Source organism: Leptinotarsa decemlineata, unplaced genomic scaffold (assembly GCF_025532065.1).
Source record: "Leptinotarsa decemlineata unplaced genomic scaffold, Ldec_3_MD MMD2_tig00000505_RagTag_RagTag, whole genome shotgun sequence".
NCBI classification, from domain to species: Eukaryota; Metazoa; Arthropoda; class Insecta; order Coleoptera; family Chrysomelidae; genus Leptinotarsa; species Leptinotarsa decemlineata.
Window position 1 is genome coordinate 9,905,089 of NW_027412549.1, and position 27,293 is coordinate 9,932,381.

General features: G+C 34.9%; 1 protein-coding gene across 9 annotated transcripts in view; it reads left to right on the forward strand.

Moving 5' to 3' along the window:
• The window catches only part of LOC111507988 (uncharacterized), a 97,384-nt gene that overhangs the window by 41,511 nt on the left and 28,580 nt on the right, over positions 1-27,293 (forward strand). For 6 of the 9 annotated variants that reach the window (XM_074173912.1, XM_074173917.1, XM_074173919.1 and 3 more), the window contains 2 exons: positions 13,893-14,075; positions 25,525-25,654. In XM_074173912.1, the coding sequence (XP_074030013.1) occupies positions 13,893-14,075; positions 25,525-25,654 (313 nt within the window). Of the gene's footprint in view, positions 1-13,892; positions 14,076-25,395; positions 25,471-25,524; positions 25,655-27,293 lie in introns of those variants that run through there. The other 3 variants (XR_012465160.1, XM_074173914.1, XM_074173916.1) reach the window with 3 other exon arrangements.

Here is a 27,293-nt window from a genome sequence, read left to right on the forward strand (position 1 = left end):
TCTGGTAAGTGGGAAAAGTGCTTGTTTTGGATCGATTCTACGTTACAGGTACCAGTTCAACCTTTTATAAGACGTTGGACTTCGACAAGGATGGAAGTGATTAATTGTAAATATCTGCGTCTTTTTCGCGAGTAAATATAACATTTTCTGACAGTGAATCTCTTTTATCCTTGTCGAGAACATAACTACTGGTTTCATAATTCGAAAACAAATTTTCAATTCATTATGTGTTGAAGAAATGTGTTTTTACGTTAAGCAGCTGTCGTTGCTTACGAATGGCAACCCTCAGGAATGCAAGTCTAAGATTAACAAAGTCTTACATCTCAAAATGTGATTCCTAGCATGAGTTGAACGACACACAGTGAAAATTATGCATTCGGCATTCGGGCTCGAGCCTCCGTTCTACACAGCAGTCGATTGAATTAGTAGAACTAACCATTCACGCTCACTAAATAGCCAACATCCATGCCTGGAAACACTTCACGATCTTATATTTTGGAGCTCATGCAATGAAACGCTCGTATCGCAGTTCGATCAAGTTTTTAGCAAATGTTTACAGTACATTGTGGCTCACAATTTGTGGGAATATAATACTTATTCACGTGGTTCTTCAAGAATAAAGATTCAGCTGCTGAACGCATTTTCGAATATTCATCAAATTTTTCCTCTTTCCACCAAAAGCTCAAGTTCTGATCTGTAACAGAAGTAATCATGATGGAACGCGTTATTTTTCTGAATTATGGTAATTTTTTATATTGATACATGAAAATATGTGTTGAATAATAACCTTTCTCGCACTATGATATCAAGTGAAAATTTCTCTAGGTTTCTAGGTTGAGACTTGGGTAACTCGACTACAACAAAAAATTTTAAAAAGTTTTATCGGTTCATTTTCAACATTTCCACGACAACTGTTTTGAGTATATTTATTTTATTGTGAATGAACTACAGGATTGACAAACTGATAATCGATTTAGGAATAATTTCATACAAAATAACTCAAATTAAACAAATCCACATTTCCAAAAATAAAGGTTGGTATCAGTCTTGTGGAACTCGACTTCAAATATTTCATGAAATTCACCAATAATTCTCATTCAATACATCATACTGTTTCTGATGTAATTTTGCAGATAATAGATACTTCTGAATCTTCCAAATGCTCTTATCTGCTTTTCTCTAGAGCTATTATAGAGTTGAATTTATTTGTACATATAGAAACAAAAAAAAATAAAAAATTAACAAACACCATGTATGAAAATGATTGATGGAAAAAATTTCATAGAATTTTTTTCTCAAACTACCAACTCACAATTTGAATGTGGACACAAACGACAGAACAGAACAGAACAGTAGTCCATTAAATCAATCCTCATATGGGTTGGAAACTAGTGACGAACAAATAGTTTCTATGAGAGAAACGGAAAGACTTCAGAACTGAACTTTTTTTTGTCACGAGGATCATATTAATGTTAATTTACCACAGTTATTTCATAATAATAATTGAATGAAAAAATTGATCTACATATCATGAAATACGATGAAAAACTCTGTCTTCATTCTCATAGAAATATTTCATGATCATCCGTTCATCAGTGGTAAATTACTTGTGTCTGTCTCAATGAAATTTTCAGGACTGAACACATCTTCATTCATACCTCAAACCTTGAACAGTAGCTTTCGATAAACGAATACATTGTACAAGGTCGCGTATGCTGATAACGGTAAATACTCTCGATTTGAATTTTTTGCCATTGTATTCTAATGAATGATCGGCACTATCCAAATATATAGAAGTTACTCAAAATTGAATCTGATTTTATATAGTATAATTGAGAAAATGACCCAATCCTTTCTAAAGTTCGAAATAAGATTTTGGACATGATTTCACATTCAGAAGATAGAAACTGTGCATATAACTTTGTAATCAAATCCAGCCACTTTGGTTACGATTTACCCCCAATATTTCTATTGATGACAAGTAGAAAACTACATGGGAAAAAGTAACAACTTACCAATTTACTGCTCCTGGAAAGTGTAAAACAGGTAATGTTCATTTTTATTCATTTACTATTCAGGTTTTTCTATGATTTTTATGACACATTTCTTGCCCAATAAAAGTATTATTCTATAGTTTTCATTCCAGATACTGTAAATATTTTTGAAGCTATTGCTCTACGAACTATATTTACTGCGATAAGAGTTGACTATGATTTCATCTATAGTCCGTTCATAATTTGTTGATAGCTCACTGCAAGTTTGACCCTCATTAGAGAACTGAAATACAGAGAGGACAGCTAATATGATATAATAACAAAAACCAAACTAAAACTGGCAGTTTAAGATGTTTTCGACTAACCCACCTTGTATCTGAAGAAATACAATACAGCTATAAAACTTTTAATCCGATTATGTTGGTATTTTGAGTGGAAATGAGTGACCAGTGTCGTAGAGTATATGATTAAAACATTAGTTACTTTAAATAAATAAATATATTAATATTCTCAAACTGTAGGTACTGTAAACTGTATTTTTATTTTAAAAAAAATTCTTTATTTTATTCAAAAATAATAAGTTACTTGCAATTTGTAAAAAATACATTTATTTAATTAATAACTATTTTTAAATGATATAAACTACGATTACTTACAAAACTATTCAAATTCAAAATTAACAGGATCATCTTCGGAATCCGAGTCGTCTTGTTCATATTTTCGTAAATAGAAAATTTTTATGATATCATTTCTTGTGTTCCAGAAGGAATATTCAAAAACCAGTAATTGATTTCAAATCATCTCAGAGGCTAAACGTTTCACCTCAAATAAAAAAAAAACTGATATAAATAGCTGAAAATAACAATTATATCAAGCGAAAAAAAACCCTGGAAAAATTTACAATAAAATAATAATTGAGCAGAAATATTGAAAATTGAATAAAAATTGAATAAAAATAAGAATTGAAAGATTTGAAGCCACGTTACTTCACAATGTTTCGATTGTTAGTATACACAATCGTCTCCGGGTGATGACTGGACTACAACATCAGAACTTGCTTCAGATCCTGAAACACAATCCGTAGCATCCTCACGAAAATCTGGCCACGAAACGCGGACTGCGATTCTAGTAATTGAAAATAGGGAATAGCAGAGCATGTTTTGACCCATCAACATAACATCAATTATTGGTCTCAAGCTGAAATCATCCACAGAGAGGAACACTGATTTAGGAGCAAATTCAAAGAAGCGGAATATATGTTGTCCAACGACGCATTCAGCTAAGCTAGTGTAGAGATACGCAACATATGGAAACGCACATATGTGATTGTGGACAATAATGATCAAAAGATCGTGAAATAAGTTATCTTGAAATTATTTAATTTTTGATTTTCATTTCATTTCAATTATTCAATTTTTTTGCTCAATTTATATTTTATTGTGATTTTTTTCAGGTTTTTTCGCTCGATATAATTGTTATATTCAGCAATTCATTTCAGTTTTTATTTTTATTTGTTCTTTCAGAAATTTCTGATTATATTATATAATATTGGACAAAGCACGTCTGAACTTATTAAATTCAAGTAATGATATGTTCTATAAGCCAAGTCTGAGTATTTCTTTTTTAACAAACGAACAATATTATTGTTTGGTTCATCAAAGTCCTATGACGCTTACTATCGTTTCTTTCTAAGTGGGTTAAATCTGATATGTATTGTGTTCGTAGTTTTTTGAAAATAAAGGACTCGATGATATCTATCATGTAATATTATTGTTGACAGTGATTTGTTTAATAACACTCAGTTCACTCTTAAATACTACTTTTTGACAGTGGAATATTCAATAGTCTGTGAAACAGTACAAGTTTATTTATAGTGCAATGCCGTAAGGCGTAAAAATTGTAAAATCTCGGATTCCAGAGCCAGTCAATGAATCTTCATAAACATTGCTGTTCTGCATTGCTGAAAGCTGAAATGAAAAAGTTGAAAGGAATGACCGATCTTGATTACAACAATTTACTGAAAAGTGAGAAGGACAAAGTGAAAAAAATTGTAGAGCAAGGATGTCAATTTTATACCTGAAAAAACAATATTTGCGTAGTAACTTCAGTATTCATTCATTCATATTTCGCAAAAAATAACGAGTTATATAAAAAAAAACATTATAAACCCTATATACATTATACCATTATATATTTCCAATCCCATTGCAGTTGCTTTCAAAAAAGAAATACTCAATATATTCAGCTCTTTTATTTTTTGAGGGGCACCGTTTAAAGCAAGCGTGCATGTAGCACTAGCGTTGAAGATATTACTAATAACTTTGCATCAGTTTTTGAAAACTGTCGCAGTATTTTGTCTACCCGTTTCTCGAAATTATTTGCAAACATGTTTTTGTCAGGCTGGAAAAAAGCGGAAGTTGTGTCACAGCCAGTGAATGCATGTAAAAATAGAATATTGCTGTTAACATTTTGGTAATAGTTTTCTAAGCTCTTAGAAGAGTACATTTTCTGCGGTATTTTGTCTTTGGATGGTTTTCGAAAATAAACTTTTCGGTCTGTTGGTGAAAGTGCAGTCAATACTGTTATATCCTTCGGACACTTCAACAATATTTTCGGACTGCAGATTAATAGCGGTTTCAATTATAATTCTCGCGGTATCAGCTTCTGCTTGACAAGAAAATATTTTATTTTCAGCAAGTGTATGAGGTAGAATATATATGAGCCTACTCTTGTTTTCGGCAGTCGCTAAAAATCATTTCTCCTGTTGTGGTGTTATTAAATATTATGTCTATCGATTTTGTGTAGTTCTGGTTATAACAAGAACTGCACTGGTTATAGTCATCAAATACGACATAAATATTGTGTTTATAATTGTTATGTGGTTCACACTGAAATTATATTTTTAAAAACAAACTTTATTGAATATAATATTTACAATAAAGTATTAAATGTTACGAAAATGATTCAAGAAATCGACGAACTTGGATAGTCGCGAAGTGATTCAAGAATGAGGCGTCCTCTTGTTTTCCCATATTTATAGGATCAGGAACTGCTGATGTAGATTAGCGTTTCTTCGAATGTTCTAGAAAAACCTTGGAAATGTGCTGAATATGCTGAGTCATTTTCTGGGTAACTGCGTAGTGGCTGATGCAATGTTTGTTTATTATGGTGCAATCCTTGGACAAAGGGTGCATTGATTTTTCTAATATAACAACTTCCCCCTTGAAAAGAAAGTTGATGCGGTGCTGCAACTTTCAGTCAAGCAAATGTTTTATTTGAGCTTAACTCAATTTCTTCTTCAATGGGTTCCTCTAGGTTAGGTGGATACTGGGTCTTCTTCCTGGAGCTGGGAGTAGTCTTCGTAATGAAGCGAAAGTTCTTCTGGATCCAGGTGGTTGATCATCATTGCTTGATGTCATTATACCAATTTGCATAGAACGTCTTTTTCTACATTTACAAAATATGTAAAGTACTATTATTATTACAATTATTACAATTGTGAAAATAGTAAACCATGAAACATGTCGGTTTACGAATGGTTCATTTATAATTTGGTCCAACTAATCTGAATATTGATCTAATTTATGTTGAGCAATATTGAGATCGTCTACATTCAATTTACTCAATTTCAAAGGTTTTAAGTGTGGTAAACTTTCTTTTTCTGGTACATCTTTGCAACATTGATATGGTATCAAAATTGGATGACTTTTATAAGTTACATTCTGTTCATTTGCAAGTATTTTTGAATACACTCTTGTGTTTCCAATGAAAGCATTACAATTATCTTGGAGTTTCAAGATTGAATTAGTTTTTATAATTCGTGTTTCAACCTCACGTTTTTGGCAATTTATTGTTACAGCTAACGGGTCTGATAATGCAATTAGCCAAGTATTACTTTGTATTTCGTAGACATTGTAATCTTTTGCAAATAAAAGTGAAATTGAACACATTCTAGGAAGTTCTGAAAGTGGTCTCAAAATTTGAGCTTCGCACATTGCGTTACTATCAATTGGGTACGAAATTACATTTTGACATATATCAATATTATAGTTTAAGTTTTTACATGAATTTAAATTTTCAAATGCAGCATACAGCATTGAATCATCATCTTTTGCTATAAATTTCTTATTTGTGGGTAAAATGTGATGTAACCCTGTTCGATTATCCAAAATTGGAATGGGGTACAATCTATAAACAGTATATAATTCAGGTTCTACTGGTGGTATTTTTAAAATAAAGACAAGTCTTGAATCTGCTTGAAAAGCTTGTAATTCAATTATGTCAAGATATTTTGATATTGAAGAAAGTCTTGTTGGTAAAGGTAAATTGTTTCTTTGTATTGTTTGAGCAATTTCCTGAAGGGACGAAACTAAATCGTTTGGCTTTATAATTGATGTGTGAATGATATGAAGTCTGGCAAAAGTAATTGCGTTCAGCATATCATTTAAATAATCTTCTAGAAATACATAACTTTCTAAAAGTTGTTCGCAAATTTGGATGGCTTTCAACCTTGCGTTTATTAAAGATACTCTGTCGGATAGCGTATATATCCATGCTTCAATTTGAATTATATCTTCATTAAATGCTTGTTCATCAACCTGTAATTGTCGTATTGTAGTATTAAATTCTTTAATTACAGAGGTTGTGACTGAAATTTGGTTTTTTAATAAATTTTCAATTTGGTGTTCGTCTTTATAAATTTTGTTAATACATTCATTAAAATATTCGCCGTCACTGGCATCAAGGTTGTCGGTTATTGCTTTCCATACGGAACCTATTCCATTTGAAAGTCCTCGTTTATATCGCTTATTATTCTTATTGTAATCATTCGCGTCTATTTGCGTCTCTTCATATTTTAATTCTACTGAATCAGCTACTTTATTTAAAAGGTTAATATGTGTGCTTATCTCTGAACTGAAAGTTCAGAGATAAGCACACATATCCTAAATTGTTTGTTTCAAGTAGGTGAATGAGATTACTTAGAATGTTTCGATTATGGGCAATGGCTTGTTTTACAGGTGCCATGTCTTTTACAACTAATAAAGTCCATTTTTCATTTGATATTTTCATGCTTCCGGTTTCATGGTAGTAAATACCTATAGTGTTGTTCACAGGTACTAGCATATACTGGGCGTTGATTATTTGAATCGTTAGTGCCAGTAGAAGAATCATTCTTGATCTGAAACAAAACTTGGTTTCAGTCTATCGAAATTGACTTTTGTTGTTTGGTTAGTTTCAGGATTTCTCAGTAATGCTGAGTTTTTGAAAATTTCTATTACTTCAAAAGGTCCGTTGAATTTATTTTCTAACTTATTTTTGATTTGGGACTCTTTTACGTATACTTTATCACCTATATTATAAGTTTTTGGTTCATGATGTAAGTTACTATCAAATCTTACTTTAGCTTTCTCTTTCTTTCGTTCAGTATTTGTGCGTGCTACTTTGTAATAATATTCCATACGATTGTTGAGATCTCTGACATACTTTGTCATAAGGTCTTTTTGATTATATAAATTTTCTGGGGGTCTACCGGATGTGTGTCCGAATATTAATTCATAAGGACTAAATCCGTGGGTTTTGTTTGAACTGTTGTTATAACATATAACAGCATAGGGTATAATAGAAAATGGGTGGTCTTTGGGGTTTTCTGCTAGATTTACTCTTATCATTTCCATTAGGGTGGCATGGAATCTTTCAAGTAAACCATTTGATTGTGGATGGTCAACACTGGAAAATGTTAATTCAATATTATAGAGTAAACATATGTCTTTTAGTAGGTAATTGTTAAATTCTTTTCCTGAATCGGCATGGATTCTTAGTGGTGTTCCATAATGTTGGAAATATAGTAATAATGTGTTTACGACTGATTTTGCTGTTTTATCAGATATAGGGTATGCTTGAGTAAATTTTGTAAGTTCATCTCGAATTGTAAGAAGATAATTCTTTGTTGGAATTTCTAAAATATCTATATTTATTCTTTCAACAGCTGTTTTGGGGGTTTCCGTGATTACTAACGGATTTTCTAAGTTTTTCCTGCAGATTTTTGTTTTTTGACATACCTCACAGGCTTTAATAAAATTTTCAACATCTTTTGTTATACCGTTCCAGTTGTATTTTTGTTTTATTCTTCGTAGAGTTTCATTTATTCCACGGTGTAAATTGTTTTTACCCTTATGAAACTGGTCTAATATAATTGGAATCTGATCTTTGTCAGGGGTCGTTACAATGTTTTGACATATTTGGAATTTTATGTCATCTTTGTCAACTAAAATATAGGATAACATTTCTTGTATTGGGAATCCTACATTTGTTTCGAGTTGGTATACTTTGTTTGGTACAAATATATTTTGGTATTTGTATAGAGAGCTAAACAAGTATTCTATTGCTCCGTCATGATCAAAAGGTAATGGGATCAAGTAATATTTTCGATCTTTCACCGTTTTGCTGGATACAACATTGATTTTGTTATAGAAGAAATCGGGATATTCTTCAAAAATGTCTTCAAGTATTTTGTCATGAATTTCTGTAAGTTTGTTTCTTTGCAGAAAAACAATTATGTCTTTATGTTTTTTGTCTAAGAATTGGTCATTGGTAAAAATGAATTTAGAATAGTTAATTAGTGATTTTGATTCATAAAGTTTTGTGAAGTTTTTCAATTCTTCAAAAATTGTTTCTTGACCTATTTCAGTTTCAGTATCTGAAATTTCTTCGTTTTCATTTTGGTTTTCATTTTCGATTGTTTCATTTTCAATTGCGAAAATTTTTGAATGAAATTTTGCGCATTCTTTGAAATAATTTACTTTAATTCTAGACAAAGCGTCTGCGTTTTTATGTATTTTTCCGGGTCTATAAATTACATTGAATTGATATTCTTCTTATTTTAATCGCCATCTGGCTAATCGGCTGCCAGGGTCTTTAATTGAAAATAACCACGTTGAGGGGCGATGGTCTACTATAAAATTGAATTTTTTTCCATAAAGGTAGGGACGAAAATGTTTAACTGCCCATACCATAGCTAGTAATTCTCTTTCTATGGTAGAGTATTTTGTCTTGGCTGGACATAGTGTTCTGGATGCATAGGCGATAGGTAAATCTTTTCCTATGGGTCCTTGAGATAATACTGCTCCTATTGCAAAGGAAGATGCGTCTGTTGTTAAAATAAAGGGTTCGTCAAAATTAGAGTATATTAGAATTGGGGTTGACGTTAATGCTTTTTTCATTTCTTGAAATGCAATTTTACATTCATTGTCGAAATTAAATTTCACATATTTTTGTAATAAATGTGTCATTGGTTTAGATATCTTGGAAAAATTTGGGATACATTTTCGGTAATAACCTGCTAAACCTAAAAATTGTTTTATTTCTTTAACGTTTATAGGCTCTGGAAAGTCTATTATGCAATTCACCTTTTCTGGGTTTGGTTTTACTCCATTTTTGGTTATAAGGTGTCCTAAGTATGCAATTTCTTGTCTTAAAAATTCGCATTTGTCGGGTTGTATTTTTAAATTAGCTTTTCTTAAGCGTTTGAATACTAATTTTAAACTTTGCAAGTGTTCGTCAATTGTTGGGGAATAAATTATTATGTCGTCCATGTAGACTAGACATCTTTCGTTTCTAAGTCCGGTTAATATATGGTATAAAATTCGTTGAAGGGTGGAGGGTGAGTTTTTCATACCGAATGGCATTCTCAGAAATTCGTAGAGGCCATTTTCTACAGAAAATGCAGTTTTTTCTATGTCTTTAGGATCCATTTCAATTTGGTGGAATCCTGATGCTAAGTCAAGTGTTGTGAAGTATTGACACTTTCCTAATTAATCTAAAAGGTCTGAGATATTAGGTAGAGGATATTCATCGTCTACTGTGATTTCATTTAATTTTCTGTAATCAATTACAACGCGCCATTTCTGTTTTCCAGATGCGTCAAGTTTTTTAGGTACTATCCAAACTGGGGCTGACCAAGGTGAGACTGATGGTCGTATTATGTTTTGTTTTAATAGTTTTGAAATTTGTGTTTTCACTTCATTTTTATGAATATGTGGATACCTGTATGATTTTGTTGAGATTGGTTGTGCATTCTCTTTTAGTTTTACAGAATGTTTTATTTCACTCGTGAATGTTAAAGGATCTCCTTCTATATAAAATATGTCTGAGAATTCTAAACAAAGGTTCTCAATAAGTTCTTTTTCTTCTTCATTCAAATGTTCTAAACGAAGCAAACTTTTTATTTCTGTTGAACGATTTGGAAAAATTTCACTGAAATCATTTTGAATTTCATTTTCATTAAATTTTTCAAATTGTAAGTCGGGGAAATCAATGGATTTTTCAATTGCGTTTCCATTTACAACTGTTACTGAAAATTCTCCTTTTTCATTTATTTTTACAAGAGCGTTTGGAAGTCTGACTTTTTCTTTTTCAGCAGCTAACAATATAGCTTCTGTATTTCTTAGTTTCGATTTTAATTTGAAAACTTCTTCTACTCTTGGTTCGATTTTTATGTTATTGATGGGAATTTCATCTTCTAAGTATTTGTAATAGTCGTATTTACTTTCGAAAAAATAATTATCAGGGTCATACTCAAAAATATCATTTATTTCATCCATTGATGTTTCAGGGTTAAGAGTGACTTTATTTTGATTTTGTTTCTCTTTAGATTTTTGGTCATCTTGTTTCTCTTCAAATTTTTGGTCATCAATCATTTCTGTTGCTTTTATTAGCGGGATTGTGCCATAATTTAATTTTAATTGTTGTTCTTTTATATCTACTACTCCTTCAAAATGTTCCAAAATGTTCCTAAAATTCCGTCAAAATCGATATCTAAATCGTGTATATAAACTTTGTGTTCAACTCTATTGTTTCCAAATGGTAATAATACGGATTCATTAATTGTTACTTTTCCTTCAGTTACTCCTGTTATTTGAATATTTTCTTTAAATCGTTTTGAATAATTTTCTACAGTTTTCGTTTTGAAAATTGATATTCCTGCTCCGGTATCAATTAGTATTTTAAAGTTGCTTAAACTGTTTATATAATAAAGATTGCTTAGGATCGGGCTTATGCGAATAATTGTTCTTTGTTCATTGTTCGAACGGGACTGATACTCGTTTTGATGACTGCCGCAAATTTCTCGGTTATCGGCTGTGCTACGCATGATGGGTCTATTAATAACTTGTCTGTATACTGGGTTTGTCGTAATTGGGGATTGATATTGTCTGAATGACTGTTGGTAGTTCGTATACATGGGTTCTCTATAGGAAGGTTGTCTATAGGAGGGTTGTCTAAAGACAGGGTATTGTGAAAATCCTCATAGAATTGTTCTTCTTCATATTGTCAATAAGGTATTTAATATCATTGACTCCATTAATACTGATTGTGCTAATTTCTGTTCGTGAGTCAAGTTTGGAGCTTGAATGCAAGATAACATTTTTGCATTGTGACTTTGTAGTCTTGAGAAAAATGTCAGTGCATTTTCTCCATTTCCTTGTTTTATTCTCTGTAGATCTTGAATTAGTGACGTTATATCTCGCGTATCACCAAAGTGAGAATTTAATAAACCTCTGATCTCTTGATAATTTCCTGGATTTCTGGAATTTATCAATTGAGCAGCTTTTCCTCTTAATTTATTTCTAATATGAATGGTGAGTAAAGTTTTTTGTTGATCTACGGCCATGCGTTCAGCATGATCGCAAGCATTTATGAAATTTCCTAGCGAAATTGAATCACCATCGTATTCGGGAAAAATTGAAAATATTTCAGAAAGTTTGTAGGGTTCAATTGGATCATTTTCAGCCATTTTTAAATTTGTATTCAAAATTTGAACGAGGGTTAATCGAAATTTCGACTCAATTGTGATGATAATTCAAAGTGTACTCACGCTTTTCTTTATCCTAGTTTCTTATTCTATTCTTCTTTTTTTTCTTTTTCGTTGTGGCTTCTGGTTGCTTGGTGTGGCGGGATGAAATCCTACTTCATGAGCTCTGGCTACAGCAAGATGAGCAGCGTTCGACGACTTACGCATGTTTCCTGGAGTGATTTCTTCACAACGGATAGTCAACGGCGACGACCTATGCGGGTTTCTTGTTGCTGAAGAGACCGTCCTGTCCACTGGGGTTGGTGCTTGTTCTTCTTCTTGTCGAAAGTCTGGAGACTACCGCTGTTTGGATATCAGCGTTTCTCAAGATCCTACCGACTGCGCCAATTTGTTATGTGGTTCACACTGAATTTATATTTTTAAAAACAGACTTTATTGAATATAATATTTACAATAAAGTATTAAATGTTACAAAAATGATTCAAGAAATCGACGAACTTGGATAGTCGCGAAGTGATTCAAGAATCTGATCAAATTTCACAAATAATGATTCAAGAAATCGACGAACTTGGATAGTCGCGAAGTGATTCAAGAATGAGGCGTCCTCTTGTTTTCCCATATTTATAGGATCAGGAACTGCTGATGTAGATATGCGTTTCTTCGAATGTTCTAGAAAAACCTTGGAAATGTGCTGAATATGCTGAGTCATTTCCCGGGTAACTGCGTAGTGGCTGATGCAATGTTTGTTTATTATGGTGCAATCCTTGGACAAAGGGTGAATTGATTTTTCTAATATAACATAGATATCTGACGTAATGTTGACAAATAGTGCGAAAATTTCCATCTATTTGCCACTTGCAAAGGTCTCTGACGTAGGAACATTTTTATACATCGTTCATATCCAAGGACACTTCTAGGAATAGGTCATAAAATGTAGATTTTGTTGTTTTCCGCATTTCACCATTTTCAAAAAGCAAAAGAGGATAAGGGGCTAACTCATAAACCATGTAGTTCTTAAGTTCTTCATGTAAATACGCTGAAATAACAGTTGAGGATCAATGCGAATGATATCAGCATCGACTTAGATTTTGCTAATGGAATTTAATGAAGCAATGATTTTGTATTTTCTTGATACATTGACCTTGGAATTTTTGCCAGTTATTTTCTCCATTAATTTTAATCCTTCCTCAAAAGCTGCAAAACAATTCACGTTTTATTGCTTAGTAATTCTAGTTGCCATAGGCTTAATGACAGCGACATCAAGAAATAGGGAATGTTGAATGAAATATTCCTTCAATTTTTTCACATCAAAGTCGTTCGTTTTGATTCGTGCATCGGTTGTCCTTTGTGGCCCAAGTTCTTTTTTTCAAAATTCAACTTTAAATTGATAAAAATCGAAGAAAACTCTGAAAAGTTAATACTTATTCTTTTATAATTGAAAAAATAAGATAGCATAAAATTTTTTGAATTTTTTTATATATTGTTTCGAAAGTTCATATGTAGATTCATTAACTGCCCCTGAATTCCGATGTATGAATATTACGGAGCTACATTATCGAGTGAGTTTGTGACATATTTTTCCCAATGTTTCGAATTTTAATCAGTTCATACCTAGACTCAGGTGGAATTATCAGTCACTCAGTTGTGAATCATGCCCTAAAGAAAATGACGCCGTCCGCCACTGGTGGCCTTGAACTAATTGTGACGTGGCTAAGAGCGCGCCCGATCAGACTGACATTTCGCGAATTGTCGATGTTTGCTGCCGATCTAGATGTGGCGATAATAATGCCACCGGTTTCCATGGAATTCCTATGCAGCCTACGGCCTTCGATTGCCAGATATATACACGATCCACTCGCCTATCGAGACAGTCAAGTGGAAGTGACAATGCGGTACGCAGAGCGATCCAGTAAGGCGACAGACATTTGAATAATAGTTGAACATTTAGTTGGTTTTTTGTTGTATTCACAGTCAAATAAAGTTGAGTTTGATTATTGTTCAGTGTAGTCAATTATTAGTAAACCTATGGGGAAAAACGTTACATCTGTTATTGGAAGTGGAATAATTGACTTATTTCTTTTTGTTTTAAGGTGAAAACAAAGAATATCGACTACGCCCAGATGGAAAAGCTTGAGAAAATGTTCGTAGTTTTGCAAGCGAGCCTGGTGGAGAAAGAAAAAAATCGAAATGAAGAAGATGAACGAAGGAGGGAGAAGGAACGAATACGCCGAAATGAAGACCACGAATCATCACTAAATATTCATAAAAAACAGGTAATATACAATCACATGTACCTCCAGTCATTGGAAGATTTAAAATCTTCCCAAGTGAGTGAAGGTAAGGTATAGGAATTCATTTAGAAAAAATATGGATAAGCATTTCAGAAAATGAAGGGAGGATTGGGGAAAGTAGTTGATGAGAAACTTGAGAAAGTCGGAAGAAAATTATAAAAGGAGCTCTAATGAGTCGACAAAAGGTTCAAAGGATTTGACAAAAAGTTGGAGGTTGTCCGGAACTTCGGGAAGAATTACCGTTGCCGAAGAGGATTGCTGTGGAAAAGCGCAAATCGAAAACCGTACCTCTTCCTTCTAGCGGTAGTTTCATCAAAACTCCGACTTTCATGATCAATATATCGCAGACAATTTGAGGTCGCTGCGAAATATAATGAGTGGATGAATGAGGAGAAAGCAACAGCTTTTATACTAACACTATGAGGAAAGGCTTGCGAAATCTTGCAAAATATTCTAGTGAGTAAGCAGAGGGATTATGGAGCAGTTGTATCAGCTTTGGGGAACAAGTATGTTAGTGAGCACCTAACAAGTCTGAAAAATTGAATGAAGCCATCATTCATGCCCTAGAATTCGAAGCTGTCAAAAATGCTTCACGACAATAACGAAAACTTCTAGTGAGGGCCATCAATGAAAAGGGAAATGAATGAACAGATCGACTCATGGTAGGTTTAGAGGAACGTCTTGAGAAATATTTGCTGAATGGAACTGCGCCCAGGGCAAGAGGGCATCCTGAATGCTATAACTGCGACAGAAAAGGACATTTAAGACGGGGCTGTTTCCACGTCCAGCACGTCCAGCATCCGTTAAAAAAAAGACTGGAAATCACACGATCTGCAGCGTCGGGGATTGGAAAAACCAAATTGAGCCTGAGTTAAGAAAAGTACATTGGGTGATGCATCCCAAGCCCCTTAGGTATTCGATTTCCACGATAGGACGCAACAGTAAAAGCTTAGTTGTCGATGGATTTCTGAATAATCACCAGTGCATTCTCACCATCGATATTAGAGCAACGAGCTCAGTAATGAGAGTTGACATCGCAATATGACAGAAGCGGTTGAAAGAGGTTATCAGTAGTACTTGTTCTGAAAACAACAGCCACTGGAGAGGGATTGACGGTCTATGGAGAAGCTGAAATGAGACTCAGACTTGGAAATCGCGAAATATAAATCAAGGTATTAGTGGCCAACATTGTCGATGGGTTCATTTCAGGACTAAACATCATGTCCCCCTACAAATTCGTGGTGGACATGAGGAACAAATTGTCGAAATTGCTGGATCTGGTGGCTTGAATACAGCATTGATAGAGCCATCCAACAGCTCTAGATGTAGAATGGTAATAATCAGACCGGTCTAGTGAGAATAATCATTCCCAATGATAACAGGGTAACTCTCAAGGAAGGGCAAGTCATAGACACCTGCAAACCGATCGTGAAAATCGTCAGAATCGAGGAAGAAGTCCATCTACAGCATGCTCAACAACCCGCAATGAAACATCAACTCTGTCAAAAAGACGTGGAGCCATCTGTCTGAAGAAGAACTATACAGTGCCACTCGATTCGTAGAGGAAGAGAACGATATATTTGTGAAGGGGAAAATCATTGGTCGAACGAATTTAGTTCAACATCGCATAGATACTGGCAATGCCCATACGCCAACCACAAAGACGATGAATGAAACTTGGTCGATGGTAGGAGTAATCGCGAAATCAAACAGACCCTTGTCCTCACATGTTGTGTTGGTGACTGAGAAAGATGGATCGACGAGATTCTGCGTAGACTACAGGAGGCTTAATGATGTCACCAGAAAGGACAGTTACCCTCTTTCCAGAATAGATGATACCCTGAATATCATGGCTGAATACAGATGGTTTCCAACATTTGATCTAAAAAGCGGATACTGGCAGGTGGCAGTTCACTCAGAGGATGAAGGGAAGACTGCATTTTTCACCGGCAATGAATTATATCAGTTCAATTTTATGTAAAACTGTACGGGAATGGATTGACAAAGGAGTGAGGCCAAAATGGCAAGAGATATCCGAGCACGGCCGGCGGGAAAAGGATTATTGGCTCCAATGGAACTCCATGTGCATTTGAAATGACCTACACACCCAGAAAAGAAAAAGCCTGGATAGAAGAACCCACAAATTTCAGATAATACTTCCAAAGATGTGTATACCAAATATACTTGAACAGCTTCACGATGGTCACACTGGAGGATGTAAATAGAACTCTAGCAATAGTGCGTGAAGCGTACTGTTGGGTCAATTGCCATCGAGACGTGGAAGAGTGGTGTAAGCGCTGTGACCTGTACTCTCCGAGAAAGGCCAGAAGACAAGGCAGAGAGGGAGGTTGAAGCAATACCTCAGTAGGTGCCCTTTCGAAAGAATCGCAGTTGACATTCTGGGACCACTTCCTATGACAACATCTGGTAACAAGTGCCTCATGTTTGTGATGAACTATTTTTCCAAATTGGCTCACCCAATCAAGAGGCTGAAACGGTGGCAGAAGCGTTGTTGCATAACGTTATTGCCAGACACGGAGTACCCTAGGAACTGCACATGGATCACCAATGTAACTTCGATTCGGATTTATGGAAGGAAATAAGGATTTTGTTGAGCATAGGAAAGAAAAGAACAACTGCTATTCACCCGCAGTCCGATGGAATGGTAAAGAGGCATAATCGCTACATAAATAACTTCCTCTCGATATTTATCTCCTAAAATTCAAAAGACTTAGATGAAGTGGTTCCTCTTCTTCTGTTGGCATACAGGAGCTCCCAACATGACGCGACAGGTTACACACCATCCATGCTGGTAGGGAACCGAAGCTTCCGATAGATTCATTTTGTGGCAGTTCTTCCGATGAATCTCACGAGGTACCTCTTTCAGAATATGTGAATGACCTGAAGGAGAGACTGCAAATTGTACAGATATTTTCCAAAACCAAATTACAGCTTTTCAGTGACAAGATGAAGATAAGATTTGACAAAAAGTCGCTGCCAGAGAGTTTCAAGGAGAGCGATACAGTGTGGCTCCAACAACCTCAACGCCGGACCGATGAACGTTCTGGTGTACAGATTTCAATGGTTACCCAGAAGCAAGTCTAAATATCTTCACATAGAGAGGCTGAGTTATTACATGGGTCGTGGTGTTCCCTCTTGTAAAATTGTTCGGGGAGCAACCTCAGGAAATGTAATTCTTTAGGAATGGAATTTCTTTAGGGCATAAATAACTATGCCCTAAAGAAAATAACGCCGGCCGTCACTGATAGCCATAAACAAATTATGACGTGGCTAAGAGCACGCCCAGTTCGACCGAATTTTCGCGAATGTTACATGTTCGCTGCCGTTCTAGATGTGGCGAAAATGATGCCACTGGCTTCCATGGAATTCCAATAAATTTTCTACGGCCTCCGGTTGCCAAATATAAACACGATCCTATGGAGACAGTCAAGTGGAAGTGACAGTGCACTTACCGGAGCGATCTAGTAAGGCGACAGACATTTGAATAATAGTTGAAGTTTTAGTTGAAGTGTTTTATTGTATTTGAAGTGAAATAAATTTGAGTTTGATTATTGTTCAGTGTTGTCAATTATTGGTAAAACTGACGGAAAAAACATCGCAATATGTTGATTTATATAAACTAATAAGTTAGGAGAAAGCTATTGTGTGAAACACGTGAGTATTGCTGTTTCATGAACTGCCTAGTGAATATCTTAAAAAGTGTAACTTAAATACACTCACCGGCATAAGTAGTGTAGTAGCTCCCAATTTTATGAAGAACTAGTGTTAGAGTGAACAGTGTTACATTTTGTTTATTCATTGATTCCGAATCTATGTAATTCATGTATCATCCAGTATATTTTTTTGTTCCATTTAATTCGCTGTGAATGAGATATGTTAATATAAAAAAGGTAGTTGTTGATTGTCAAAAAAGGTCAATAGACGTCAAAAAGTTAAATTTTGTATTTTATTGAAAAATAAGGTTTCTAAGGAAATTACATGGTCCTTCGAGCCGGATTAGATATCAAAATATACTATATACAGTCCACAAATAAGTACTGAAAAGGAAACATGTCTGATTATCGAAGAAGATCTCAGAGAAACAATGCTGGCAAGACTAATAATTTTGGTGATTATGTTCGATGGCCGCTGGCATTAGAGAATGATATTCAAAGAAATCATGACACTGTTCAGTCAGAATCAAATATCTTCATGTATTCGCATCAGCAAGGAGACGCAACTCAGGTGCTGGAAATTATCCAAACAGTTCCCATAGAAGAGCGGAAAGGTTCCGGATTTCATGTACAGTCTGATAGAACTGGCAATAGGGATGGAACAGATCTAGGATCAATCAGGTATTTATCAAAAGTATCAGATTCTACTAGAAAATCGGCAAGAAAATTAAATGAATCTAAGGTATCTTCAAAGAGGGTAGAAATTGAAAGGAAGCGTTTGGTGTTGGAGACTGAGGTCGCGAGGACTGACCTGATGAGGGAAATGAAAAAGCAGGAATTCGAAGATCAAATGAGGATTCTGGATCTTCAGACACAGTTAGCTGAAACTAGAATTGAAGAGGAAGAGTTATGCTCTACAAGAGATATCTGTTTTCTGTTTTCTGTTTTTCCGTTTACCAGCTGTCGCACCTCTATGAACGACAACCCTCAGAAGTCGAAACTTGTGCGAGCTAAGGATTAACGAGGTCTTACCTTTTAACGTGTGATTCCTAACACGGGTTGGACGATAGCAAGTGAAGATCGATCGTTCAGACTAGGGCTTGAACCACCGACCAACACGGCAGTCAATTCGAGTGAGTGAACAAAGCACCCACGCCGAACCGCTTGGCTACCAACCGACCTATATATCAGTTCGAAAAAATCGCTTGCAGAGAGTACAGATAAAGAAAGCATGTTCAGAGGAGTACAAAAATGGGTCGATAAGTGTGAAGTGCATTCTGTTACTTTTTCACCAGAAATAATGAAAATTCAAAACACAAATATGTCGCAGGAAAATTACATTTCAAAATTATGTCATGTTGTCGCCGATACTATTAGAAGTGTTTCGAGGGGAAATTGTTCGAATAATCATGCAATTGCTAAGGAACTACCTCTTTTTGATGGCAATCCAGAAGACTGGCCGTTATTCATCAGTCAAATCAACAGGAAAACTAATATGTATCAATACTCAGAGGATGGAGTGATGCTAATGTTACAGAGGTGCCTGAAAGGGGAAGCTCTTGAAGCGGTAAGGAGTTTATTATTGCACCCTAAAAATATTATTCATGTTATTGAAACATTAGAAATACGTTTTGGTCGTCCAGAATACGTCATTGGTTCTTTGATAAACAAAACTCAGAATTTTAAATTTGTTAGAGATGGCGATTTTAATAATTTTGTTGAATTTTCATATCACGTCAATAACCTGGTGGATACGTTGGAGCAATTTGAGGCAAGTAATCATTTGAATAATCCATTTTTACTGGAGCAGTTGCTAGGAAAATTACCCAATAGTCTGAAATTACAATGGGGACAGAAGATGGTGTTAAAAGGAGGTAAGATGAATTTTAAAGATTTTGGAATCTGGGCAAATGAATTATCTTCAGCTGCATGTTACGTAAGTCAAGAAACTTTCCCTACTACCAGTCACCATCAGAAAAAATTTAATAATTCAAGATCAGAAAATATCTTGGTTGCTACAAATCAAGCAAACGATGACCCTGAATGTTTTTACTGTAAAGAAACTGGTCATGAAATTTACAATTGTTCCATATTGAAAAATGATAGCATAGATATTCGTTGGTCAAAATTATACAAAACCAAAATTTGCTTCTGTTGTTTGAGAACTGGTCATTCAAAGAAGTTTTGTAGATCAAAACAACGCTACGGCTTTGAAGGATGCAAATTACGCCACCATACCCTTCTGCATAAAAGTAAAGTTTCTAATGAACTTTCTCATACTGAAAAAATTGATAAAAGTGTTCAAACAGTTTGTCTCACCAACAATAATTCTGAAGTTCTTCTCAGGATAGCTCCTATCAAAATTTATGGCCTAAAAGGGTATATAAATACGTATGCTCTGTTCGATGAGGGGTCAACCATATCTTCGATAAAAAGTCAGATCGCAGATCAACTAGGATTACCAGGGGAAACCAAACCTTTATGCATGCAATGGGCTAAGAATATTGTTCCATATGATGAAGGATCAAAATGTATCAATTTGAAAATTTCTGGAGTTCATGAAGGGGCAATAATATTCCAAATGAGTGGTTTGAGAACAGTAACAAATTTGTCTTTACCTTCTCAAACCATCGTGATGAATAATTACAAAGATTATGTACATCTTCAGGGACTACCTATTCGAAATATGGAAGATGCAAATCCTACTGTTCTCATAGGTCAGGACAATATCCATTTAACAGTAGCAAGAAAAGTTTATCAGGGTTCTGAACATAGTCCAATTGTTACTAAAACTAATTTAGGATGGGTTATCCATGGTAACACTTCAGAATTTGATCAAAATGTATATGGCTTCCATATTTGATCCTGCGATAACAATGATGAACTGAATCGTCTAGTCAGGGAATCTTTTAGTACCGAATCATTTGGCGTTTCCGTTAATAATAGAATTATTGACATTGCTCATAGAAGAGCCCTTGATATTTTGGAAAAAAACACAGTTTATTTAGAAAATGAAAAACGATAACCAGAAAGTAAATTAAATGCTATGAGAAGGTTGATTTGTATTGAGAAAAAAATGTTGAGGGATAAATCATATTTTAATCAGTACTGCAACAAAATCAGTGACTACTTAAAAAAAAGAGTACATTCGAAAATTATAAACTTCCGAGGCGATTGAACAAAATTCTCACACATGGTATCTTCCACATTTTGGTGTCGTAAATCCTAATAAGCCCAATAAGTTGAGACTTGTTTTTGACGCTGCCGCTAAGAGTAATGGTACCAGCAGAAATGAAAACTTTCTGCAAGGTGCGGATTATCTGACTTTATTACCAGGTGTCCTGATGCGCTTTCGTCGATCGAAATGGGATTTTTGTGGGGATATAACCGAGATGTTCCATAGAGTAAAAATTCGCAAGAAGGATAGATGTGCACAGCGGTTTCTTTGGCGAAATGGCGAGCAACATAGGCAGGTAGATGAAAACGAATTACAGGTGATGATGTTCGGTGCTTCTTGTTTTTCATGTTCCGCACAATATGTTGAAAATTTAAATGCCAAGCAATCGAAATATCCTGAATTGATCAAAGACGTCGAGAGAAATTTCTATGTTGATGACTATCTGGATTGTTGTGATACAGAGCAAGAAGCACTCTTAAAAATCGAAAGAATCATTGAACTTCATAAAAATGGTAGTTTCGATATTGTTAATTGGTCTTCAAATTCACCTTTGGTTATCTCAAAATACGGAAACGAATATTTCGAAAAATATTTCAATAAGTCATCGTTGGACCGCATTTAAGGAGTATTGTGGGATGTGAAATCTGATTCGTTTACATTTAAAGTCGTTTATCTTATGGTTCCCAAAGAAATAACTGACGGTACGGTGATTCCTACAAAACGCCAAATTTTGCAGTTGGTTATGTCGATTTTTTATCCCTTAGGCTTTCTCACATTCTTGTCTATTAAGGAAAAAATCATTCTATCTGGAGAAGTGGCATCGGATGGGACGATAAGATTCCAAAAAAAAATCTTCCATAGATGGTTAGAATGGTTGAAACGGTGGGAAGTTCTTTTCACTTGTATGACAATTCGTGCAATTCACTTGGAAATCTCACACTCCCTCACTGCTGATGGTACAATAATGGCTATAAGAGGATGATATCACACGAAGGTCCAATCAGACGCCTTTATTCAGAGAATGACACAAATTTCAAGGGAGCGAATGGATAACTTTTGAAATTGTACCGTGAACTTGATCACCAGGAGCTAACTCGAAGAATGACAGAGATGGAGATAGAATCGCACTACATTCCACCTAGTAGTCCACTTATGGGTGGATGCTGGGAAAGGTTAATAGGCTCGGTCAAGAAAAATTTTGGGGGTTACTTTAAAGGAAGAATCTCCTAAGGATGAAATTTTATCAATTTTGTTCGCGGAAGCTGAGTATGCAGTTAATAGTAAACCATTAACTCATGTTTCAACCGATCCTTCCGATTCTCAGTGTTTAACGCCAAATCATCTACTGATTAGTTCGCCCTCAGAAAATCCATTTCCAACAAAATTCGAAGAACAAAACCTAAGAAAGTAGTAGAAGAAGTCTCAAAGGCTGGCAGAGATATTTTGGTCAAGATGAGTTGAGGAATATTTACCGACTTTATCGAAGCGTGCAAAATGGATCAAGGTTGATGAACCTGTTGCGGTTGGCGATGTAGTCGTTGTTGCAGATGGCCACCTTCCGAGAAATACTTGGCCACTGGGTAGAATCACGGCAGTATTTCCAGGTAAGGACAATATTACGAGAGTAGTCGAGGTGAAAACATCTACAGGTGTCTTCAAATGTCCTGTAACCAAAATCTGTAGGGTGGATGTTGAATTTGGTGGAAATTCTTAAGAACTTTCACGGTGGGGAGAATGTTACAGATTATATATTTTGTTTATTTGTTGATTCCAAATCTATGTAATTTATGTATCATTCAGTATATTTTTTGTTCCATTTAGTTAGCTGTGAATGAGATATGTTATTATAAAAAAGGTAGTTGTTGATTGTCAAAAAAGGTCAATAGACGTCAAAAAGTATAATTTGGTATTTTCTTGAAAAATAAAGTTTCTACGGAAATTACAACTAGATTACTAGATTTCAAGGAATCAAATATATATTAATCTCTTATAGCATAGATTATCACAAAAAATCAGCAAAAAATCAGCAAAAAACTATGTCCACGATTGTATCAAAATTTTCAAGTGAAGATTTTAAAATCAGTGAATTTTCAATTATTGGTGGCCACTAATGAAGTTGCAGTTATTCATGTGTAATGCCTGGTGCACGTTCATCTGAAGATGATTGTATAAGAGTTGTAACTTTGCACGAGGAAGGGTGGACCCAATGGCATATAATGAGGTTTTATCCAGAGCACGGTTGATATGGTAATCTCGAGGTTCACAGAGCGTGGTCATGTTTTCCGAATCGATCAGAGAAGACGGACAACACAAAGTCAGAATCGATACCTGTTGCAGTATGCATACAGGAACCTCTTTGAGACAGCACAAAGTTATAGAAGATATTTTCAAACAACGTATGGCATCAATTCGTCAAGCCGCACGATTCGTGGGCGTTTTCGTAGTGGTAGTTCATTATGTAGACTCGTTTTGTGGGCACCAAGAATGAATGCCGCAAACTGACGAAGACGTTAGAACTGGGTAAGAACCCAATGAAACAAGAACCCAATGAACCTCAATGAAACCAATATCAGTGGCGAAATACCATATTTTCCGGTGAGAGCCGTTTTTGAGCTTATGAATAATGACAACCACATTCATGTTAGATCAACAGGACGTCAGCATCGACTGAATTTGGCATTGAATATCAACCCAAATCAACGCGGAAGCATCATGGTGTTGGGTGGTATCATCTATGGAACACGAACACCGCTGATAATTGTCCCTAGAACAATGACGGGGCAATTTTTCTTCCAGAATGAATTTTTTTATGTGGTTTGACTGTTCCGAGGCGCCATAGGTAATGATTTTGTATTTATGGATAATAATGCCCCACCACATCCGATAGAACATACCAGAAGTTGCATACCAGAAATGATCCACCTGACAGCTTGGAACCGCATCAAAATGCTATTTTGGAAGAGTAGAACAATTTACCTTAGTATGTTATAAACAACCTTATCGACAGCATGGGTGGGAAAGTGGAAGCCTGCAGAAGAGCTAGGCACTTTCTCATTTTCTTTCGTTTCATGGATTCTCATAATTATTTCATTTTTGTCTTCTTGAATGAATTATTGAAAAATACAATATCATTTCTTTGGTACGTTTGTCGACTTCTATTCACCACTTATAGATAATTTGAAAAGAAAACTGTAATTTCAGAAATACGTACTAATGCACTAATTACGCCTGTTAATGTATGTTATGGATTCGAATCACGTAGGTAGGTACTCGTATTGGCCAACTCGAAAAATTTTCCTGAGTGATATTTCACAAGCAAACATTATAGGATCACTTTCATAAAAATATGTCAATTCCAATGTTGTATTTGTTTGAGGGAATCGGTTTTTGGAAAAGAATTATTCGACTTTCTACTTCTTCATCTTCGTATAAAAAAAAATTATGGAAAACTTCCGAATGAAAAATGAACGGAATTCAGTTCTGAATAAACTCTCTACAAAGATATCATATCATGCATATAAATCACTTTCAGATTCAAATTGGAAGAAAAACCCCTCTTGAAACAATTTCTCCCACGAGAATATTGAATGACACGAAAGAAAAAGTAATTTTGATGAACATTGAAATACACTCAAATCACTTTTTTCAATTCAGTTTGTACTCCCAAAATCCGTTATGGAATCGAATCAGATATAATTCATAGAAACGCTTAAGGCTATTACATATGATAGAGTTATAATATAAAATTTATAAAATTTCACTCACATAGAACACTATCATTCCCAATGGAGGATTTAGAAGTTTCGGAATAAAACACTATTCAGATCCTTTCTGAATAACATTAAAAGATGGAGAACTAATTTCAATCATCAGTACAATTTTATGTTACGGATGTCACGATGCCAGTATGTAAAGACATTCATAATGTTTATTTGATTCATTTCAACAATACGAATCTTGTTTGAATTAAGTTCAATTGAGTTCAAGATGAACTATTTACAAAGATGTGTAGTTCATGCATATAATCATTATAGGGCATTTTCTGCCAGTTTGTATATGAAAGTAAATTTTATGCATGATCTACACATCTTCGTGAAGAGTTTATTTTGAACTGAATCGATTTCTATTTTCCACCGGAAGTTTTACACAATTCTTTTATGCTCTTCAATCATTCAAAAAAAAATTATTTGAAAATCAGCAAAGAGTATACGTTGATTTACGAATAAACATTATCATCGAACATTTCACCATAAATGAGAAAATATGAAATGATGATATTTCTCACCTGAATTTTGGCATTGGGGATCTAAGTATTGGAAAATATTTAGTCACAAACTTCAAAATCCCTAGAGTCTATATTGTATTCGGAGTAACATAATAGACTCCAGAATTACTCCATTATTTTTCAATTTACAAATTTCAATCTATAGCAAACTCTTGAATTTTCTAGGTGCTAGTATGACAAACATCATGTGAAGAGTTTTTCACCAAACACTGAACCCATCATTGATTTGTATAAACATATGTAACTTATATGTAACCTACATGTGTAATTGTCAGTTATTCGCATAATTTTTAGGACATGAAGCCACCAAAATTTAATGGAATGAAAAGGAGAAAAAAATCTACATTGCTTTGTATAAATATCGAGTCAGATGAAGAGATCAATTCTCTGTCAAAGAAATCAATGTTTTATTCACCACTTGAAGGTACGTAAATATTAGAATTTATTGTAAGAGTGATGAATGTGTATGGTCAATGGAAATTTCTCTCTGAATTCGTACCCAATGGAATATTGAAAAATTTAGTGAATATCTGTTACGAATATACAGGGGTGCGCAAAAGTCCGGAATAAAATTAATATCTTCTTACCCAGTATTTCAGGAAAAAAAAAGGTTAAAACACTTCAGTGCATTTCACGTTGTATGCATTTTTTGTCAATAAAATGATTTTTTTTTTCAACCCCTTAGCAGCAACCCTCCCCAACTTTTTTTTCAAATGCAAACCTATGTCGTATATGAGCTCATTGAAAAGCTCGTAAAAAATGGATTTTGACCATACCCTTTTTTTTGTGGTTACAACGAAATGAGAAAAAACTCTTTTGAAAAGTTACAAATATACCTAACTTAGTGCTATCTACGGGTGAATTAACGTAACAGATGCTGAAATTGGCCTCAATCCTCCACTTGGCAGGCTCCTGAGCGATGGTAAAACACGTCTACGGAATTACGAATGGCCTCAGCCGGTATGTTATGTGATTCCACTATAATTCTGATTTTTAGATCTTCAATATTAGCCGGCCTATTTTGATAAATCTTGTCTTTCATATATCCCCAATAAAAATAATCTAATGGCGTTAAGTCTGGGGATCTTGGCGGTCATTCAATTGTACCGCGTCGTCCAATCCAGCGTCCTGCAAATATGTCATCGAGATATTCTCTGACATTAATACCAAAATGTGGGGGATCGCCGTCCTGTTGGAACCAAAGTGTTTCAATGGGGATATCTGGATCTGCTTCATTGGGAAACATAACAGCTAAAGCAGGGAATAATTCAAAGCGTAAAAAGTCTAAGCAGCGTGCAGCTGTAAGGTTTCCCTCAAAAATGTATGGCCCTAATATTCTGTTGTTGATGATGCCTGCCCATACATTTACTTTCTGAGGACGCTGCGTACGCGCTTCGCATATCCAGTGTAGGGTTTCCTGACTCCAGAATCGATAGTTGTGCCTGTTAACTACTCCATGAAAATAAAAAGTTGCTTCGTCCGAAAAGAGTCTGTTGAGTGGAAACCCATTAGTCTCGTCACATCGCCTCATTATTTCCTCACAAAATTGCAAACGCCTGTCATAGTCATCTTCCAAGAGCTCTTGGACAAGACATACCTGATATGGGTGGTATTTTTCTGTTTTCAAAAATCTCCCAATCGTACTTCTAGACGCAGGATTGTTTTGGGCTTATGAAACTGTTGACAAATGTTGATCTTCCTGCAGAGATATGGCAATGTCCAATTTTTGATCTTCGTCTAAAACATGTGGCCGGCCACTTCTGAGCAAGTCCTTCACTGTACCATGTTTTTCAAATTCGTGAAAGATCTTACTCACAGTAGCCTGGGAAATGTGATTTTCCGGATGTTTTGCATTAAATAAAGTACATACCTCACTTTGTCTCCGCATTCTATCCTCACATCCCAACAATATCAAGACTTCGATACGCTACCTCTCTGACAATAACATTTTTGTTTAGCAAATTAAAAAAGAACATTTTAAAGGTACTCGATTAATAAACTAAACATACATATTTTCAATATCACCCAGAAATGCCACAATTTTAAAACTGATTCAAGACAAT